Source organism: Diabrotica undecimpunctata, chromosome 9, assembly GCF_040954645.1.
Source record: "Diabrotica undecimpunctata isolate CICGRU chromosome 9, icDiaUnde3, whole genome shotgun sequence".
Taxonomy (NCBI): Eukaryota; Metazoa; Arthropoda; class Insecta; order Coleoptera; family Chrysomelidae; genus Diabrotica; species Diabrotica undecimpunctata.
Genome location: NC_092811.1, coordinates 108962394 through 108984675, shown reverse-complemented (window position 1 = coordinate 108984675; position 22282 = coordinate 108962394). Strand labels below are relative to the sequence as shown.

The 22282-nt window shown below is 34.8% G+C and overlaps 1 protein-coding gene across 1 annotated transcript in view; it reads right to left on the bottom strand.

Moving 5' to 3' along the window:
* The window catches only part of LOC140451278 (uncharacterized), an 862244-nt gene that overhangs the window by 11575 nt on the left and 828387 nt on the right, over positions 1 to 22282 (bottom strand). The window contains 23 exon segments of the mRNA XM_072545021.1: positions 2 to 694; positions 4283 to 5245; positions 8786 to 9100; positions 9162 to 9735; positions 9785 to 11001; positions 11037 to 11647; positions 11763 to 11919; positions 11999 to 12983; positions 12986 to 13069; positions 13071 to 13612; positions 13767 to 13773; positions 14052 to 14249; positions 14252 to 14347; positions 14454 to 15055; positions 15058 to 16944; positions 16947 to 17025; positions 17027 to 17634; positions 17862 to 18068; positions 18119 to 18174; positions 18284 to 18961; positions 19205 to 19965; positions 19997 to 20410; positions 20568 to 20878. Coding sequence (XP_072401122.1) covers positions 2 to 694; positions 4283 to 5245; positions 8786 to 9100; positions 9162 to 9735; positions 9785 to 11001; positions 11037 to 11647; positions 11763 to 11919; positions 11999 to 12983; positions 12986 to 13069; positions 13071 to 13612; positions 13767 to 13773; positions 14052 to 14249; positions 14252 to 14347; positions 14454 to 15055; positions 15058 to 16944; positions 16947 to 17025; positions 17027 to 17634; positions 17862 to 18068; positions 18119 to 18174; positions 18284 to 18961; positions 19205 to 19965; positions 19997 to 20410; positions 20568 to 20878 — 12045 coding nt within the window.

Genomic DNA, 22282 nt, shown 5'->3' with positions numbered 1-22282 from the left:
AGAGGAGTACCATCTTTGAACCACTCTACATTAGCTGTATCAGAAGTGATTTCTACTTCCAGAACAGCTGTATCTTTTGCAGTTAGTTCTAAATCTTGTAATGTCTTGACGAATTCTAGTTTGCATTGCTGAACTTTAACTGTGGTTTCTGTCTTTTGGTTCTTTACTGTACATTTATAACTGCCTTGATCATTTTGAGTAATATTTTTAATGATGAGTTTATGAGTACGTCCATCTTGAACCACAACGCGATGGTCCATACCACTAATTTCCGTATTGTTGTACCACCATTTTGTTCTAACTGAGTGAGATGTCTCACATTCTAATTCGATGGTCTTTCTTTCTATTGTTTCGTAAACCTCTTTCAGTTCTTTAGTAAATTTAACAGTATCTACCTCGATAGACACCTTGGCACCATGCGAGGCTTTTCCAGCTGAATTGACAGCAATACATTTGTAATCTCCAGAGTCAAGTTCAGAATTAGTTTCTTTAATAGTTAGTTCAACATTTTCTCCATCAAAGATGATCTTTACCCTATCGGAAGGTTCCAAAGGCTCGTTATTTCTAAGCCAGTATACGTCAGGAGTAGGATTACCAACCACTTTAGCTTTGAGGGTCAGAGGTGACTTTTGTGGCACAGATTGTTCTTCAAATCGTTTGACGAACAACGGTGGTTCTTGGTTTTCTGGGAATTCTGTAAATTATATGTATATATGAGCCAGTATTATTATCAACGATAATTAAGAAAAATATTTAAATAAATTACATCTACAGCGTAGCTTCTGTTAACTAAATGTATTAACATTATAAAGCGTATTTATTACCAAAAATATTGTATTATAATCTATGATCTATATGCACTCTTCCTGTCGTTAGAAATATGATGCAAAATGAGTCTTCATAGATCTAACTTCGTTGTTATATAATGCAGATCAATAATTATTATAATAATAATATTATAATTCAATATTTTCTAGTGCATATATACTATCTACTCACAGTAGGATCCAGAATAACTTAATACTAGACTGTCAATTATACATCTGTTAATTAAGTAAAGTAAGCTTATTTTTAAGTACTCGCATTGGACCGTATCATTTTAGAATCTATTATACAAATCATTTTTAATTAGCGGTGATCTTTATAGCTATTGACAAAAAATTGATAAAAATAACAAAGAAAAAATTGGATTCACGTTATTTGCTATGCAAGCTAAGTTAGTTTCAACAGGTTTTTCTTTGTTATTTTAATTCGGTAATGTTAAAAATCATTAAAAAATTAGTCGATTAGATAGCCAAGCGGGACAGGCGACCGACTCACATTCGCTTCACTGTCGAATGTTTTAGCAGACGACGGTTCAGGTCCTGGCCCTGACCAGAAAAACAAAAGGGCTAAAATAGTAGCTTAAAATTATAAGTAAATCTGCTATTAGTATTTTATAAAATATAAGCAAATAAAAGAATTGAAGTGTTGTATCAGTATACACAGATAAATGGGATCTTCCCTTTAATTTTGATTCCATACGACCACGTTAAAGAAGCGGTTCTAAGACAATTTACTATTTGGTGGTTGGCCATGGTGTAAAAATATATTAAGATATCATGTCTGAGGTGGGTAGGGTATGTAATGCGGATGGAACCGCTTTAGCGATTTTTCTAGACTTGGAAGGAGCACTTGACAACGTCTCCTTCGAATCTTTGATGGAAGCGCTAAAAAGAAGAGGTGTCCCTACCTACATATGCGAGTGTACGCAGGTAGTTGAGAGTGAACAAATAGAAACATCGTGTTCACTTTAAGCGAAGCCATTGTCGAGGCGAAGGTAGGAGGTGGTTGTCCACAGGGAGAGGTATTATTTCCACTGCTGTGGGCTACAATTGTAGACGACCTCTTAACGAAACTGTCTAAAAATAGGTTTTACTGTGTGGACTATGCGGTTGGTTTGACAGTAGTAGTCAAAGTGCGTTTTGCCAAGACAATCTCAGAACGAACACAATCTCTCCAAGAGAGGTGGATAACTGGTGTAAACCCGAAGGCCTAAGGGTTAGGCAAAAACATGATAAAAAAAGGCACTACAAGGATTACATCCACCAACACTCAGGGGAGTGGAGATTCCATTTCTAAGTCAGGCCACGAACTTAGGTGTAATATTTGACTAGAAGCTAACGTGGAATCCACACATTAAAAATATCACCCAGAAGATTTCAATAGCTCTTGTCAGATGTAGGTGACTGCATGGGAAGATATGGGCACTAAGTCCAACGGCTATCTCAGAGTTATACATAAAGGTTTTAATGTCCATGATGATTTACGGTTTAGTGACATGGTGAACCAAGACGCAACGGCTGCTTAGTGGCACAGAACCGCCCTTACAAACGCGTTAGAGGTGTTGATACACATCACCGTTTCACATATTTATACAGGGAGAGGTTCGGCCAACAGTACACAGTCTAATACAGGGTCAAGCTCCTATAAGCATAATACAAGGAGCCGATCAAACAATACTATGTCAGGAGATAAAGACGGACCCCATTCTGGGCATGTGTGTAGACCGAATATAATGGTCCAAAGGTATAGATGTGATAATTTAAATATCATAATGCCAAACGGGTAAGACTGGTAAACGGGTCCATCGAAAAGTTGGTCTTTAGGCGACTCTAAAACTAATGAAGGTACAGGGGTTGGTATATATAACACAAGACTAAGGACAAAAATCAGTTTATGCAGGTATAAAGCCCTCAGTTCTATGCAGGTTAATTCAAAACTTACGTGCGACTGTTTGGCTACGTTCTCCCAGGTTGGAAGTCGAAATAGATTGACACTAGCCTGGGTTCCAGGCCCAAAGGCTATGTAGGCCGTGATAAGGCTGATAAACTTGCTCGAGAAGGAGCTTGTGCGCCATTAGTTGGCCCAGAGCCCTGCTTTGGAATCACGAATACCCACAAAGCATCCATTGATAAATTGATGCAACAATAATCTTTGGAATGGTGGAAAAATGCAACAGGATAAAGACAGGCTAAAGAGTTCATTAAGAGACATTTAGCCAAATTCACAGTCGACTTGTAGGCTCAATAAGCATTTGAGTTGTATGGGCTTGACGGAAGAGGATACTTTTGTCTAGAAGAAAACGAAATCACTCTGCACGTATTATGTCAGTGTAAAATGCTCACAAGGCTGCGGTATCTACAACCTGAAGAGGAAAAACCAAAGTTGGAGGAGGAGCTTTAAGTAACAAAGGGAAGCACAATAGATCTGGGTCCATAGATAAAGGTCGCAGTCTGTCAGGCCGAGAGCCGCCCTCGTAATCTGTAATCACTGAGGTGTTAAGAGGAACGAGTTGCGAAACAGACCAGATAAGATCGAGTCACAACTAGCTTTAGTATCATCGATGTTGATGATGATGTGTTTTAGTTAAATATACTAGGGATAACCCTAGATTGCGTCACTGTTGAACAGATATTTGACGTTGGAAAAGATAGGGAAACGTTTAATAAAGAAGTGAACGCTAACCTTCATTATAAGACGGTACAATAGGAAGAGGAAAGGATTGTCCTACAGAATATGTTGTTTTGACTGCTAATGAATGAATCTTAGTTCGTTTTATTTTATTAACAAAAACACCAATTTTTCGTTTATCCCTAGTTTAAAAATTGAGCTTAACAATACCGAAAATTGAATTGCTGCAATATCTTTAGATAGTCACCGCTAATTTAAAATAAAAACTTATCATGTATCTCATAAAACACAGACGTTCTATTGGCAAAACAAAATAACCTTCACTTTTGTTAAATTTTTGAATTGAAATATAATGAAATATGAGTAAATTACAAATAATACAGTCCAAATTTTCGCAGAGCTTACTTTGAGATAAGTCGTTCCTTAACAGCACAAGCAATATTATTAAAATCGGATACTAAAATGTTATGCAAGCCTTTACTTAATATTACTACTTAGCCTATCTATAAAGCGAATTAAATAAGTTAGCGTATTTAAAATTTTATATTTTCTCAGATATAATTAAAATAATGTTAAAATTGTTTCTGCAAAGCCATTGGTAATCTATCCTATTCGCATACTCTAATCAAATGGTTTTGTTAAGCCTTCGCATGTATTAACTAAGCATATAAATGATGCATCCACTTCTTCTTGAGGTATCTACAAGCAAAAGCCTTCTATTCTATTTCATTGCAGCTCTCCTTTTTAAATTGGCTAAAGCGTCATGGTGGAACTAGAACATTATTAAACTATAAAGCAAAAGCAGTAATTTTTTTTATATGATACATACCTTCGACTGTTAGGTTTGCACTTGTTTCTATCGTACCCAAGGAATTGGTAGCTCGAACTGTGTATGTAGCAGTGTCATCTGTAGATGTCTTTGGAATAGTCAAAGTGTATGTATTTCCGTCTTTTTTGAATTTTGGTCTGGTTAAAGGTTTTCCGTCCTTCAGCCATTCGATAGTAGGTTCCGGGTTACCGAATATAGTTGTGGAAAGTGTAACTGGTTCTCCTTTCCTTACAGTTATAGATTCCAAAGGTGATAAGATCTCGGGAGGTTCTTTCTCCGAGGTTATTACTTTCAGTGTAAATGTTACTGAGGCTTCTCCTTCCCTGTTCTTGGCTACAATCTTAAACTTGCCTTCCTGAGTCTTCTTGACTTTTTTAATTTTAAGAATGGTTTTGTAAGTATATAGCTCAGAAGTTGACACAATACTGACATTTTCAGTTACACGTTTACCGTTGCGGTACCATTTTATTTCAGGTTGCGGTACTCCTACTAATGTACTTTCAACTACGACATCTGTTTCTTCAGGAACGCACTGTGGTTGCGGTTTCTTAGCGAATGTTGGTGGTATACCTTCTAATATATCAGCTAAGGAAGACGTTCTTGACAGACTCTTCCTTGAAATGGAAGTCAGTTCGGATCCGTGAGATGACAACGGACCTTCTACTATAAGTTCCGTTGTACTGGAAGCGAATCCTGCAGAATTTTTAGCAACGCACGTGAAAGTTCCAGCGTCTTCTGGAAATACTTCCCTAATAATAAGGGTAGCGACATTATCCTCATCGTAGTAGATTTGGAAATCTTTGGAAGTTTTGATTATGTGGGTTTGCCTGAACCACGTAATTTGAGGACGAGGGAATCCTTCTACTTGACATTCGAATTGGACAGTATAACCATCTGGTGTTATTATAGGCTTCAACTTCTTGACGAATTTCGGCGCAGAAGCTTTATCTTTGGATTTTGGTTCTGAAATCACATAAAAATAATTATAAAATATAGAAACTATGCAGAAAGAAAAATGATTTCTCTTTGCTTGAGAGCTAGACTGCAGAAAGTGATTTACCGATTCTATTTAATATTTATGTAAAAGAAATTATATCCATTTAAGTGATGTGAAAAGAACATTTATTTGTTCAAAACTGGAGGATGACAATATATAGATCTGAAATATATTCGACTATGCTAGAAAATATGGTCGATAATGTGATCGATGTGTCTGAGATTATTGCCAATATTGTTTCATACCTATTTTACACTTTTATTGGGCACTCTCTGTTGATTGTTGTTTAGCTTTGGAATCTCTGATTTCTTGATCATTTACAACAATATTAATCACCATGATTTCATGTCGAACTTTTCTAAATTGAAACATTTTGATATTTGTTGGCTATTCTGTCAAGTTTTATTAGTTGTAGATGACTAAATACTACTTTCCTTACGTACAGTTTACTCTAATAACTATGCCAATTATTCTTTAGATTGCATAAATCCTTCTTGAATTCCCAACTGCTTTCCTTGCCGTAAAAATCTCATTTACTGTTCATCTTCTGGGTTGAAAGCCGTACTAGTAGTTCCCGAGTCAAGTTAAAACTGAGTTAAAACTTTGACTAGAAGTATTGGGTAGATATCTTCTGGATACGGTGATTTACATAGCTCAAATGTTTATTGTCCATTTGATTTTGTCCTGATTTACCACTTCTTTTGCCACACCCAAATTTTCTTTAGATCATATAGGAATATGATCTATGATATTGGTTCCCCAATAGGAAGACGATCAGTAGGAAGACCACGAAAACGATGGAACGACAACTTACTGGAGGCACATTGAAAAACAGACAGAGTCATGTCTACATTAAAAGAAGATGAAGAAGTTTTCTTTAGGCGCCATCTAGTGTCCTCTGGACTAGAGCGACAGAGTATGTCAATGTAGTAGGTTTGCTTCTATTGAAACCAGATTACACCAGCCAGTAAATGAATGAAGATTTTGTATTAACCACCTATATACGAAGGGAAATATTTCTCATTCTCTCACAACCTAGCAGGTCTATCTGACGAGCTAAAAATGGCGAAATATGTGTAATAAAATGGCTGGTTTAATGGGATGTGAATATTTCTTCTCGTATAAAATATTACTTGTTAAAATATATCGACGGTTGAAAGGTAAAATATTGTAACCAAAATATGACTGCAATAATTATTACTCTAACGTTTTTATTTGATGTAAGCCACATAATGATTATGTCAAGTAAAATGTTGTAAGTGTAATACAGCCTTTTATCAGTCAAGTCTGTATGGCGTGAGCATCAGGTGTATGATGTTCCCGTGCAGGTAACAACAATTTTAGTTACTTACCTCCTTTTGCTTGTGCGTGTATAATAATTTGCTAGAAAATGTACAAAATGTTGTAGAAATAGAGACTGAAAATGATGAAAACCTTATAAGTAGAGAAAAAAAAATATTAAACAAAATAAAACTGAGTTGCGAAAATCAATCAAAGAAAAAGGAGAAGCCAGAAGCAGTATCTTTAAGACAAAAAAAGCCAATGAGACAACAGAAGCTTCGCCTTAACACGCAAAGAAAATTTCCCAAATTGTTGTAAGGTAAACTTTGATGAAGAAGGACAAATCTCTTTAAGAATTACTGGTTTCCTAGCAATGAAGATAAGAGACATTTTATAGTATCTTGTTTGACTGAATCGCCAAAAGCCAGAGCTTATGTTAAGGGGCAAGTGAAAGTACTTTCAAATAGTATATACCACTTAACATTGAAAAGGTAAAAGTTTATCTTCAGTTTCTTTTAAAAACGTTGGACGTCTCTTATAGAATGTTGTCCTATACGTTTAAAAAAAATCTGAGAAGAAAAAAAGACGCCCCTAAAATGTTCATTAAATTAATACGAACTGTTCGTAGGGATAACACCCGTGACAGATATGACAGGTGACAGAGTGTTTCTAAGAATTTTTAGTGACTACAATATTGCGATCCATATTCCTAAACAAAATAAGTGTGCAATATGCGAAGCAGGCAATCAGAAAGTTTTGCATCTTACATAGATAAAAAAAAATTGTGGCTGCCTCTGTTCAAAGCACATCAAATAAAGATCTAAAACAGATTAAAACTTTTTATTGGTTTCCTTTGATCTTCAAAAAGTTTTGAATACTCTTCATGGTGACAATATGCTTCTGTATTATTTAAAGAAATACGCAATGTATAACTTTACATTATATGAAAGGGGGACATCTAATGAATTCTGTTAAAGATGTACCTTATTTAAAAAATATACCCCACATGGAATCTCTAGACATGTACAAGTAACATGTAAGCCAAAAATTACAGTAAAACTTTTTTTTTTTGTTAAAAACTGTAGTATTCCTGTTAAAACCCTTTGTACAACTAATGCTAATTTATCTCTAGATTAACGCAAAAAATGCAGTTAAAGACGCAATTACAGACTAGCCAGAAACAAATCGCCTGGAATATATAATCTCCCAGCTGAACTATATAAAGAAGTTGGCCACGATACCATAATGGCATTATAGCAGCTTATAAAAAAAATATATACACAGAAATCCCTCCCCAATGATTAGAATATTGGAATACTTTGCACCATACACAAAAAAGGAAATATCTTTGAATGCTCTATCCACAGACGAATTACGCTTCTAAATGCAGCGTATAAAATATTTTCCACAGTACTATGTCACCGTATGGCGCCATATGCAGAACGGATAGGAGGAAAATACCAGGCTGGTTTCAGAGGTGGTAAATCAAAAATTCAATCATTGGCTCCACAACCCATGGTGGGTCTTAGCCTGCTCAAGGATAAGTCTCCATTCTCTCCTATTCTTCGCCTTGGCTTTCCAGTTTCGTACTCCCAACATTCTCAAGTCTTCCTCCACCTGATCCTTAAATCGTGCTCTGGGTCTGCCTCTCCTTCTCACTCCATCTATTCTTTGGTTATAAATATGTTTTGGCGGCTCCATCTCATTCATTCTCTCTATGTGACCTAACCACCGCAGCCGGTTTATTTTGATGGACCTAATAATAACAGGTTTGTCATACAGGCGGTAAAGTTCGAAATTATAGCGTCTACGCCATAATCCTCCCTTTTGTACTCCTCCATAGATATGCTGGAGGATTTTACGTTCAAAGCATCTTAAACGTTCTTCATCGCTCTTTGTCATCGTCCATGTTTCCGACGCGTAGGTGAGGATGGACTTGATAAGAGTTCTGTATATCACTAGTTTCGGGATTTCAGGATACAATTATTATTAGTGTAATTCCTCGTAACATTACTTAAATGGAACGTTTTTCTATTTTCTGAAAAAAGTTTCTTTGTTGGTAACAACATCTTACCTTTCAACCGTCGATATGTTTAAATTTTTTTTAATGTCTTCCTTTTATCAGTTTTATATTATTTTTTCATCAATTTTATCATTTAATACTAAATCTTTTATCATTAATAATAAAAAACACAATACCAAAATAAATATAAAAAGTCACTTACTTTCAAATACAGGAAGTTTGTCAATCTTCTCGTTTAATTTCTTTTGTACATATTGTGCATACTGTTCTTCATTCATTAAAATTTTCGCAGGCACCCAGCCTGTCTCTTCGGTTAAATGTTTTTTGACCAACCACCAACCAGAATCTGGATTTTCCATGACATACACCTTTTCTCCTTCAACCATATCTATGGCTTGATCTGCTTCAGCATCGTATATCGTAATAGAATAGTATACATCTCCTACTTCCACTTCTTCTTCGTGAATGACGTCTTCTACGACTTCCCTTTCTTTTGTAATGCTTAGGGATACAGGTTCTAAGAAAATGTAAATATAGGTATTATATTTTTGTCTATAAAACTAAAAATAATAACAAACCTGCGTCAAAGGTAACAGATTCCTTTCTCTTCGGTTTAACCGTGAAGCTTCCTTCTTCTTCAAAATCAACTTGTTTAATAGGTTTCTTGAAGCTGATTTCTTCTTCATTTTCTTCGACGACTGAGTATTTTCTCGATGGTCGTCGTTTAAATGCGATGTGGAAACTCTCTGAGACGTCATCATCTTCAGGAGCAACTTCATCGTCTTCATCAATAATTTCTTCGATGACTGGTCCGTCATCGTCTACTTCTTGAGTAACTTTTACAGTATCTTCAGCAGTTTCTTCAGAATAAGTCAAAGGTTTTTGTTTCTTGAGTTTGACTTTTGTTGAAAGAGATATTTCCTCTTCTGCGTATTGATCCAAAGATATTTTAAATTCTGTTTCAACGTCTTCTTTTGTTTTTGTCGATTTTGGCCTAAATGTAACAGTTTCGATAGTTTCTTCCTCTGGGATTTCTGGTTTGGACGCTTTCCTAACAGGTTTTAACCTTTGAACAGTGATTTCTTCGGATTGCTCTTCAACAGAAGGCTCTTTAGGTAATGGTTTTTTAACGATTATGTCAGCTTTTTTCTTCTGTCTCTACAGGTTGTTCTTTTGGCTTTAATCTAATTTCTGCTTCGACATCTTCCAATTCAGGTGATTTTTCTTTTGGTTTCTTCTTTATAGTTACTTTAGCTATTTCCTCAGTCTCTTCTTCAGGTTTATCGTCGATAACTTCATATTTTTTCACTGTTGCTTCTGCTTCATCCTCAGTTACAGGTGGCTTTTTAGTTGGTTTTAATGTTAATTCTACGTCTTCCTCTTTCTCTTCTCTTATTTTGGCGTCATCTTCATCGTCTTTTACTGGAACATGTTTTTTAATTGTGATTTCATCATCACCTTCATCTTCAACTTTGGGTATATCTTTTGTTTTCTGAATAGTGGCCTCTGCTTCTTCTTCCACCTTTGGCTTTACTTCCACTGTAACTTCAACCTCCTCGTCTTTTTGTACCTTTGGTTTCTTTTTTGATTTGGGTTTCTTAATTTCGACTTTTACTTCCTCTTCAGTTTCAACTTCGGGTTCAGGGACAAATTTCTTGATAGTAATTTCAGCTTCATCTTCCTCTTCCACTTTTGGTTTCGGTTTTGGTTTTTTGATAGAGATTTCAGTTTCTTCCTCAGTTTTAGGTTTTATTGTTACTTCAGTTTCAACTTCCGTATCTTCTTCCTTATCTTCTTTGGGCACAGGGACTACTTTTTTAATTGTAATTTGGTCCTCACCTTCATCTTCTTGTTTCGGTTTAGTTCTGGGCTTAGTAATGGTAACATCTTCTTCCTCTTCGGGTTTTGGCTTTATTGTTACTTCAGTCTCGATTTCTGTATCCTCTTTATCATCTTCCTTAGGTATAGGAACTACTTTTTTAATTGTGATTTCATCTTCTCCTTCATCTTCTCGTTTCGGTTTAGTTTTGGGCTTAGTAATTGTAACTTCCTCTTTCTCTTCAGGTTTAGGTTTTATTGTTACTTCAGTCTTAACTTCTGTATCTTCTTTCTCGTCTTTCTTGGGCACAGGGACTACTTTTTTAATTGTAATTTGGTCTTCACCCTCATCTTCTTGTTTCGGTTTTGTTTTGGGTTTAGTAATGGTAACCTCTTCCTCTTCTTCAGGTTTTGGCTTTATTATAACTTCAGCTTCTACCTCTGTATCTTCTTTATGATCTTCTTGGGGATGTGGAGTAACTTTTTTAATGGTGATTTCTGCAACATCGTCTTCCTCTTTTTCGGGTTTCGGAGTAAGTTTTTTAATAGTGACTTCTTCTTTATCCTCTTTTTCTTCAGGTTTAGGTTTTAGCACAACCTCTGCTTCTACATCTGACTTCTCTTTTCATCTTTACTTTCTTCTGGTTTGGGTTTTATTGTTACTTCAGCTTCAACCTCTTCTTTCTCATCTTCCTTATCAACAGGGATAGGTTTTTTAATAGTTATTTCTACCTTCTCCTCATCTTCCTCCTTAGGTTTTGGTTTACGCTTTTTAATTTTAACAGTTTCCTCTTCAACCGTTTCCTTTGGTTTAGGCTTTATTGTAACTTCTGCTTCCTCTTCATTTTCCTCCTTTTTATCGTCTGGGACAGGTATAATCTTTTTGACGGTAATTTCTGCGCTTGCTTCTTCTTCTTCTGTAGGTTTAGGTTTTTGTTTCTTGATGCTAATAGTCTCCTGATCCTCTTTTTCTTCAGGCTTAGGTTTGATTACAAATTCTGCTTCAACTTCAGTCTCTTCTTTCTGTTCTTCTGTTGGAATAGGAATAATTTTTTTAACGGTTATTTCCGCTTCATCTTCCTCTTCTTTTTTAGGTTTTGGCTTAGGTTTTTTGATTGTAACTTCTTCCCTATCATCAGGTTTAGGTTTAATTATGGTTTCACTTTCTTCTATATCTTCAACTTTAGGTGTTGGCTGTACCTCTTCTTCAGTTGGAGCTACTTCAGGTTCTTTTACTTTGTCTTTAGGTTAATTTCTTTTTAATTTTAACCGAAATTTCTTCTCTTTCTTTTGTCTCGGTTTCATCTGTAACTTTGGTTCCAGGGATAGTGATTTCAATTTCTGTTCTTCTTTGACTTTACTGTCCTCTGGTTTTTTTACTTAACTGTACTTCTTGTACAACTTCTTCTTCAGTTTCAGGTTTGTCTTTTACAGGTATTTTGAATTTGACGTCTGTTTCCTCTTCTGGACTAGGTTCCTTAGGCTTTCCTTTAACCAAAACTATTTCTTCCGGCTCAACTGCAGGTTTTTCTTGATCTTTTGGTTTTGGTTTAGTTTTCTTCTTTTTAGGTTCCTCTGGCTTTTCTTTTTCAATTTCAGGAAGTTCTAATTGTTTCTTTTTCTGGAGATTCCCTTTCTATATCAAACGGTTCAATAGACATTCGTTCAGGAGAGGCCTCTTTTTTCTTCTCATCGACTTTACTATCTTCGGGGGTGGGTTTGACTTCTTTCACAGTTTCTTCAACAACATCTTCTTTTTGTATGGACGGTTTGCGCTTAAGTTTAACTTCTTCCACCTCTTCCTCATTTTGTGGTATTTTGCCTTTTTGTTTTTTAAGCGGAATCGTAGTTTCCGGTACTTCAGGTTTCTCTTTATCTTTCTTTTCATATTTGTATAATTCATCCACTTCTTCGGGCTTTTGTTTCTTTAATTCATCAAATTCCAAATCAAGTTTTTCTAAATCAGGCATTTCTTTATTGGTATCTTTTAACTTCCTTCTCTTAGTTTTAAGTATTTTCTCGGCTTCTTTAATGTTTCGAGATATTTCCCCATTGCCCCTAATCGTATTCATTTCAGTTATTTTGGGAATATGTAGTGTAGGTGGAAAATCTACATAATTTATTCTACTCTTTAGTCTAGGCTTAAAATCTTTCTTTACCTTAGGTTTTTCAACAGGCTTTGGTTTGGGTTTAGGTTTCTTCAGTTTAATCTCATCTAGTTTTTCTGGTTCTTTGGGAGTTTCTTCTTTTTCTGGTTTAAGGTCTTCTTTTTTATCTTTCTGTTTGACATGCTCTATTGGCTTTTCTTCCTCAATAACTTTTTCTGGTACGTCAGGTAGAGTTTCCTTTTCTTCTTCAATAATTTCTTCAGGTTCTTCTCTAACTAAAGGTTCTTCATTAATTTCTTCAACCGTAATCTTTTCTGTATCTATAGGCCCCTCCTTTTTCTTTTTTATTTTTTTTACAATTTTCTTTTTGGGTTTTTCTAGTTCTAGTTCTATGTCACTTTCTTCATCTTCGTCTTTAATGTATATTACCTTTTGTGTTGGTTTCTCCGGTATATCTTCAGTGATAGTGAAAATTTCTTGTTCATTTTCTTTTTGAAAGGTTTTAACTTAATACCATCTGTAATATCTTCTGGTTTATCTTTTTTAGGGTATTCTAAATTTAACTTCTTCGGGCTCTTCTTCTTTGGGTTTCTTGGGTTCACCTTTCTGTAAAATGGTTTCTTCAGTTTCTGGAAGAGGTTTGGTTTTCTTTTTCTTGACATATTTTGGTTTATCTTTCAAAGGCTTTTCTGGCTCTTCGTCTTCTTCCTCAGGTTTGACGTACTCCTCTTTTTCGATGTCATCGCGATCGATATCAAATGGTTTAAAGTCGATTTTATCTTTACTTTCTTTTGGTTCTATTTCTTCTGGTACCGTTTCTTCTTTTTCAAGTTTCGGTTTACGTTTTTCCTTTGCTACTTCTTCTTCTGGTGTAGGTTTCTTTGGTGTTTTCTTTAAAGTAACATTTTCTTCGGGAGTTTCGGGAACAGGAACTTTACCTTTACCGATTTTAATAGTAATAGGTGTTTCTTCTTCTTGTTCAACAGGTTCTTTAGGTGTTCTGGCAAACTTAATCTGTTCGGGAATTTCCTCAGGTTTTGGTTGTTCAGGTTCTTCAATTTCGAAATCAACTTTCTCAAGTTCGATTTTCTCAGGAGATTCTTCTTTGGATTAATTTTGCGTTTGATTTTCTTGATTTTCTTGGCTTCTTCGATGTTCCTTGAAAGTATTCCATTTTCTCTCATAGAACCAATTGATGTAATTTGTAATTTTTGCAATATTTCGGACAAAGGAGGAAATTCTATCAGTTTATTCTGCTTTTTAACTTTAGTTTTGGTATTTTTACTGATTTTTCCTCTTTCTTTTCGGGAACTCTGGACTTCTTTAATTTGATATCCGCAAGGTTAATGGGTTCTTCTTTTACTTCAATTATTTTCGGTTTTTGTGCTATCACCTCTACTTTAACTATTTCATTAATACAGGTTTAGATTTTTTCTTCGTCTTTGGTTTTTCTTTGAATGCATCGTCCACTTTTTCAAGTTCAGATTTTTTCAATTCTTCAAATTCCTTGTCTAATTTCTCTAATTCTTTGATTCTTGTAACTTTCTTCTTTTTAGGTTTAACCTTTTGCGCTTCTTCCATAGTTCTTGATAATACACCGTTTTCTCTATAAACAGGCTCTAACTCCGTTATTATTAGTTTCTTTTCTGTTTCTGATAATGGTGGAAAATCAACGTAGTTAATTCTACTTTTGAGCATAAACTTAGGCATTACTTTTTCTGGCTTTTTCTCCTGCTTGACCGGTTTGGTTTTTTCAGTTTTATCTCAGCAAATTCCGGAACTGTCTCAGTTATTATAGGTTGTTGAGGTTTGCTAGCATTGTTACGTTTTATCATCAACTTTATTGGTTTTTCTTCTACAGACGCTTCTGTAATTTCGGAAGTATCAGGTGCTGGTTTTTTTCGTTTTGGGTTTTTTCACCTTTACTGTTTCCTTTTTATGGACTTCAACAGTCTCTTCTATAAGTGTAGGTATTGGGATTTTCTCTTCTAATTTTTCAGGTTCCTTTTGTTCCTCAACTTTCTGTTCTTCTGGAATTTCTTCGTTTGGTTTGGGTGTTTCAATTTCACTTTCTTCAGGAACGTCTTCTATTTCCTCAGTACCGTCAAGTTTCACATCTTTAGGTTTTTTAGGTACCTTAATCTTTTTAGTTTTCTTTTTGATTGTAGTAACTTTTTCCTCTTCTTCTTCTTCTTCGTCAATCAGTTGTACTGTAGATTTTAATGGTTCTTTTGGTTCTTCAACAATTACTGTATATGTCTCGTTATCATCTGCTTTTTTGAACGGTTTAAGTCCAGGTTTGTCAACGACTTCTTCCGGTTTTGGCTTTTGTTTATATTTATTTTTAATTTCAGGGCTTTCGTCTTCTTCCTTTGGTTTTCCTTTGCCCAATTCTAATGTGATTTCTTCAGTTTCAGGTTTTGGTTTTGCTTTCGACTTTTAGGTTTTTTAGTAATTTCTTCAGGTAGTTTCTTTATCTGGTTTTTCTTCGTCTTCTGCAGGTACATACTTTTCAAGTTCTATATCATCCTTTTCGAAATCTTGAGTTGATATGGTGCTAATTTCGGACTTTCCTCATCTTCAACTTTGACTGAGGTTGGTTGGTCATCTTTCACTTTAGGTACTTTTTCTGGTTCCGACTTTTCTTCCTCAGAAGGCTTCTTAGGGATTTTCTTAAGTTTGACTGGTTTTTCTTGTTCTTCATCTTCAGGTAATTTTCCCTTTCCAATTTTTAGCGGTTTTGCTTCATTTTCAGTTATTTCTGGCTTTTCTTTTGGTTGCCTAGGTGTCTTATATTCATCATCAACCTTTTCGAGACCCTTTTTAGAATCTTCGAAATCTTTGTCCAGTTTTTCTAAGGATTTAATTTCTCTTTCAATGTCTTTAACCCTGACACGTTTCTTTTTGGGAACTTTTTCAGATTCTTTTAAATTTCTGGACAAAACACCATTGTCCCTGTACACAGGAGGAAGTTCTTTGATTCCAGGAATAGAATTAGCTTCTTTTTCTGGTGGGAATGGAACGTGAACTATTCTGCTTTTTAATAAAAATTTAGGAGTTTTGGTTGTTTTTGGTTCAATCTTTCTTGGTGTTTTTGGTTTCTTTAGTTTAATTTCGCTCAGATTAACGGGCTCTTCCACAACAGTTACAGTTGACTGCTGAAGTTTACTTGTGGTTTCTTCAGCTACAAGCTCTATTTTTTCTTCTGTAATTACCTCTTCTTCGAGTTCTTGAGATACTATTCCTTCTGAAGATTCTATGTCCTCTTCAGTTGATTTTAAAATATCCTTCTGTTTCTTCTTTTTGATAATAGTCTTTTTCTTTATTTTGTCTACTGCAGTCTTTTGATCTTCGACTGGAATTTCTTCTAGTTCCTCAGGCTTAAGCTCTTCTGCAATTTCTTCAATAACAACTTCTGTTTCTAGTTTTTCTGTAGTAACTTCTTCAATAACTTTCGGTAACGTATCTTGGTCTTCTTGTTCCTTTTCTTCCTCGATAATTATTTCCTCTGGTTGATCCTCTGGAACTGCAGATGTGGGTTCTTGTGACTTGGGCTTGATCTTTTTAACCTTCTTTTTGGTTGGTTGCTTAGTTTTTACAGTATCATCAGTTATTTCTTCACTTGTGGGCATTCTAGGAAGACTGATTTTATCATCTGTTTCTGGTTTTAATACTTCTTGATCTTCCTCTTTTTTAAATGGTTTTAAAGTAATATCTTCTGGAGCTGGTTCAGGCTTAGGCTTTTGTTTGTATTTAAGATTAATATCTTCTTCTTCAGGTTCCTCCTTTGGCTTTGGAATTCCTTTTATAATTGTAATCTCTTCTGTTTCTGGCGAAGGTTTAACTTTTTTCTTTTTAGGAATCTTTTTGGGTTCAGGCACAGGTTCTTTCTCATCTTCTTTGTCGAATTCTATTGGCTCTGGTTTTTCTAATTCTACTTCTTCTCTATCAATGTCAAACGGTTCAAATTTAATTTTGTCTGGTTCGTCCGTCTCCTCTTTTACCTTAGGCACACTCTCTTTCGGTGGTTTCTTAATTTTCGGCTTTTCCGGTTGTTCTTCCTGTTCTACCGGTTTCTCTGGAACAGACTTTAGTTTAATTATCTCATCCACCTCTTCTTTTTCAGGTATTTTTCCTTTCTGTTTAGTAATTTTTTTCGGTTCTTCTTCAGCGACTGATTTTTTTCGTGGTTTACCTTCATATTTAAAAGCTTCATCAACTTTTTCTAATTCTTTCTTCTTTAAGTCATCTAATTCAAGATCCAGCTGTTCTAGATTCTTAAAATCTAAATCTTTGTCTCTGAGCCTTCTCTTCTTCGTTTTTGGAACTTTCTCAGCTTCTTTAACATTCCTTGATAACACACCGTTGTCTCTATAGACAGGTTCTAGTAGTGAAATTCGTGGTAGTCGTTCACTTTCATTCTTAGGGGGAATTCGATAAAGTTTATCCTGCTTTTAAGTAAGAATTTTTGTTTTTTAACTTTCTGTTCTTTTCTTTGCACTACTTTTGGTTTTTTTCAGTTTAATATCTCCAAATAAGGGTACATCTTTACTTTCAACTATTTTAAGTTTTTGTGGTTTAATCTCGTTCCTTTCGATAGGCATAAGCACCGAAAGCTCTCTTCTAAGCTTTTTCTTTTCTGCAGGTAATTTATCTACTTGTTGCTCTTCTTCGGGTTTTTGTTCTTCAGGCTTATCCTCGTCGGTTTTTTCCTTAGGCTTCTTTTTAACTTTCTTGACTTTTATTATCCTTTGCTCTTTAGTTTCTTCCCCCTCTATTATTTCTTCATCTTCTGGAGTTTCCTTATCTAGTTTTTCTTCTGTAAGTTCCTCTACTTGTAAATCTTCTTCTTCTTCTACAGGTGTTTCTTTTTTATCGGGTTTCTCTTCAGTCGGTACTTTCTTCTTCACTTTTTTGGGTTTAGGTTTTTCCTGTTCCTCTATTACCTCTTGTTCTTCAATAGGTTTTATTTCTTCGGGCTCCTTTTTCTTAATCTTCTTAATTTTGGGCTTTTCTTCTTCTACCACTATTTCTTCTTCTAATTTTGCTTCCTCGGGTTTTTCTTCCTTGGGTTTCTTTTCTTTAATTTCTTTACTTTGGATATTTCCGGTTCCGTAATTTCTTCCTCAAGGACTATGCTATATTGTGGCGTTTTTACCTTCCTCTTCAATACAAACAATTTCAATTATCTCGTCTTTATCTCCTTTAGGTTTCTTAAATTTCCTTTTACTATTTTTGTAGTTTGTTCTCCTTCGTGAACCTGTGCTTTGGATATAATAACTTCTTCTGGCAGTTCTTCTATGTATGATGGTAGTACAGCTGCTATCGTAGGTATTGTTTCTACCATCTCACTTGTTATTTCATGCTCCTCGGTAATCACTGTTGTTTTTGGTAATTCTCCTTCTTCTATCACAGTAAATATTTCAGTGGTTTGTTCTTTATTGCCTGTTCTTTTCTTGATCACTTTCTTTTTAGAAATTTGTTTTTTAGGTACACCTTCCTTGTCGATATGTTCTACCACTGTAACTTCCTCAGGAGTATCTTCGATGTAAGTGGGTTCTAAAGTAAAGTTGTTTCATCAGTATCTATTTCTTCAATTATTACTGAACCTTGAGGCTTTCGGTCTTCTTCCTTAACTATTTCAATCTTTATAATTTCTTCCTTACTACCTTTTCGTTTTTTAAGAGTTCTTTTTTCTACGACCTGTTTCTTAGGTTTTCCGTGTTTATCTACTGTTTCTACAATCTTCACTTCAGTTGGTAATTCTCGATTACTGTTTCTGGTACAACAAAGGTGCTTTTGGGATTTCTTCAAATATATCATCTTCTTCAATAACAACCGATGTTTGTGGTTCCTTTCCTTCTTCTTCTTTGGTTGTTAAGGTTGTCGTTTGCAACTTACTACCTCTACGATGTTTAACAATCCTCTGTTTGACTGTAGTCTTTTCGACACCGACTGGTGTGACCTTTTCTATTAATTTTACATCCTCAGGTAGTTCTATAATGTACTCTAATTCATCTTCAGTTAAGTTTTCTTCTGGAACAACTATTTCTTGAATTACAACCGATGTTTGTGGTTTTTTACCTTCTTCTTCCCTAGTTACTATTTCAGTAATTTCTTCTTTATGACCTTTACGTTTTTTCATGATTTTCTTCTTTACGATGATTTTCTTGTTATCCTCTATTTTAGTTTCAATTTCTTCCGGCATTTCAATAACTGTTGCAACTGGCATATATTCCGGTTGTTCTTCTTCGGCAAGTTGTTCATCGTTTGGAATTTCTTCGATAACAATAGAGGTTTGGGGCTGTTTTCCTTCTTCTTCTACGGTACGTATTTCAGTTATTTCAGTTTTATCGTCTTTTTCTTTCTCAAAATTCTCTTTCTTACCGTTGTCTTTTGAGGTCTGCCTTCTTTGTCTTCGGTTTCTATTATTTGGATGTGTTCTGGCAATTCTTCAAGCACTTCTGGCTTTCCTATAATTACTACTTCTTCGCTTTCATCTCGAGGAACTTCTACTGTTGGTAGAGCTAATGCTTTTTTCAAAAGTTCTATTTGAATCAATTCTTCCACCCCTTCAGTAGTATCTTTTTTAGCAAGTGTAGGAACAAACAAAATATTGTCTTCCGTGATAAGTTTTTGCTCTGGTTCTTTTGGTTTCTTTTTAATTTTCTTCTTTGTCTGTTAACTTCTTTTACTTCTTCTTCGTGTACGACCACTGATACTTGAGGCTCTTTGCCTTCTTCTTCAACAACCAAAATTCTGTCGTAATTTCTTTGTCATCTTTTTTCTTCTTTAACGTTTTCTTTTTTATTATTTGTTTCTTTATACCTTCTTCAGTGGTGATTTGGGCTGTGGTTATTTCTTCAGGAGTTTCTTCAACAACAACGGTTTCTGTTATATCCTCTACAGGAATTTCATTTGGAGCTATTATTTCACTTATAGTAATGCTAGTTTGCGGTTGTTTATCCTCTTCTTCAACAGTTAAAATTTCTGTTACTTCCTGTTTGTTGCCTTTTTGTTTCTTTATTATACGCTTTTTGGCAACTGTTTTCTTAGGAATTCCGTCTTCTACTGTTTCAGTTACAGTTATCTCCTCTGGTAGTTCTATAATTGTCGGTTTAGTTTCTTCTTCAATAATAGGTTCTTCGATAATAGTTACTGAAGTTTGTGGTGCCTTGCCCTCTTCTTCTACTGTTAATATTTCTGTTAATTCTTGTTTATCTCCTTTTTGTTTGCGCAATACTTTCTTTTTAATTATTTTCCTTCGAGGTCCTTCTTTGGTGTCTACTTGCGTAACTGTAATTTCTTCGGGAAGTGCTTCTATTATGGCTACCTCTGGTTTTTCTTCTAGTAACTCTTCTTCTGGTACTTCCTCTTCTACAACTGTGACAGTAGGTTCTAAGATCTTACCGTCTTCTTCAACAGTCACAATTTCAGTAGTTTCTTGTTTCTTGCCCTTTTGTTTTTTTAATTATACGTTTACTAACCTTAGTTTTCTTTAATTTTCCGTCTTCAATAGATTCAACTACTTGAACTTCTTCTGGTAGTTCTTGCAAGTAAGTAATTTCCTCCTTTGGTTTCTCTTCTTCATATACAGTAATTGATGTTTGTGGTTCTTTTCCTTCTTCTTCCACTGTTAAAATTTCTGTAGTTTCTTTCTTTCCCTTTTTGTCTTTTTTGATAACACGCTTCTTTACAACGGTTTTCTTTGTTACACCATCTTCAACCGATTCAATAACTTTTATTTCTTCTGGCAATTCTTGCACGGAAGTAATGTCCTCCTTTGGTTTCTCTTCTTCATATACAGTAATTGATGTTTGTGGTTCTTTTCCTTCTTCTTCCACTGTTAAAATTTCTGTAGTTTCTTCCTTTCCCTTTTTGTCTTTTTTAATAACACGTTTCTTTACAACAGTTTTCTTTGTTACACATCTTCAACCGATTCAATAACTTTTATTTCTTCTGGCAATTCTTGCACGGAAGTAATGTCCTCCTTTGGTTTCTCTTCTTCATATACAGTAATTGATGTTTGTGGTTCTTTTCCTTCTTCTTCCACTGTTAAAATTTCTGTAGTTTCTTTCTTTCCTTTTTGTCTTTTTTGATAACACGTTTCTTTACAACGGTTTTCTTTGTTACACCATCTTCAACCGATTCTATGACTTTTATTTCTTCTGGCAATTCTTCGATTTCTTCTGGAAGTACAACAGATTGTTGAGATTCAATTTCTTCTTCTTCGACAAAAAGAATCTCTGTCGTTCCGTGTGTATCTCCTTTAGGCTTTTTCACTATTTTCTTCTTTACGACCCTTCTCTTTGGAGCATCTTCTTCAATAGTTTCAACAACCTCATCTGCTTCTATAGTTTGTTCTGTGGCTGCAAAAAAAACAATTAATTTAAGGATACATTTAAGGAATTATTGTATTTTTTTTTCAATGGTTTAGAATCTGCCAAGCTAATACGTTGTACAAAAAAGTATAATTAGAGATATATCTAGGTAATGACAGACTAAATGACAAATTCCGGAAGCACTTTCAGAAATTTAGATAAAAGAATCAATAATTAGTCGTAGAAAAAACAAAACAGAAGTTAAAAGTTATTATTAAACCAATTTCAATAAAATAAATTAGGAAAAACCAGTGGGACAGACTAAGAAATTATGAAATTACATCATTGTATGTCCGGTATGAAACCGGAACATAATTTATCTTTATAAATGAAAGAACGAAACAAGAGAGAGAGAGAGAGAGAGAGAGAGAGAGAGAGAGAGAGAGAGAGAGAGAGAGAGAGAGAGAGAGATAGAGAGAGAGATAGAGAGAGAGAGAGAGAGAGAGAGAGAGAGAGAGAGAGAGAGAGAGAGAAGAGAGAGAGAGAGAGAGATGGAGAGATGGAGAGAGAGAGAGATGGAGAGAGAGAGAGATAGGGGAGAAGAATACAATAGAAAAATAATTGTACTGTATTTAAATCATTAAATACAGGATATTTGTAAGCTCAAACAGAAAGGAAAACAATTAAAAAGATTTATCGGCATATTTGGCTTCGTAATTTCTGACTTGGACATTTTACTAATTATTTAAACTCTAAATTTGTCACCACGGCGAGGTTACAAGCCGGATTTGCTTGTACGACAAGGAAACATCATGTCCACTTAACCTCTAGAAAAAAATTAGAAATATAAAGAAATGTTATTCAATATAGAAAAAGGAAGAAAAGGTAAAAAAACTTCCAGAGTTTGCTGAATCGATAAAGTGTGCAACAAAGTAAAATAATAATAAGTATAATTAGTACCAAATAATACCGCAAGAGTATCCTTTCTTGTAAATGAACACGTTAAACAAACGTAATAGTATTACGGGAGAACGGGGGAATTCCGTGAGTAAACTGTGCAAGCCCATCTCTACTAAGCATCACTTCCCGCTGTCTTCGTATGGCTCGAGACCATAAATAAATATATCATGGCTCGAGCGAGACGCTGTGCGTGCACAAATTCAAAATTTAGTATGTTATGAACTTTATGTATATGTGTATTTTCATAAACCGTACAACTGAAATTATTCGACGTAAGGTCCAAATTTTATAGAAGTGTAGTACCGTATTTCCTGTAAAATAAACAGTTTTTTACATCATTTAAATATAATTTCCATTGATGTATCTTTAATAAACATAAAGTTTTAATTTGGACGTTTTGGCAATTCCGCGCATCGCGAATTTACCCCATATAAAATGTATAGTACTATTTTAAATTTTAGATGCCAAGAACTTACCATAGAAGAAGCAATA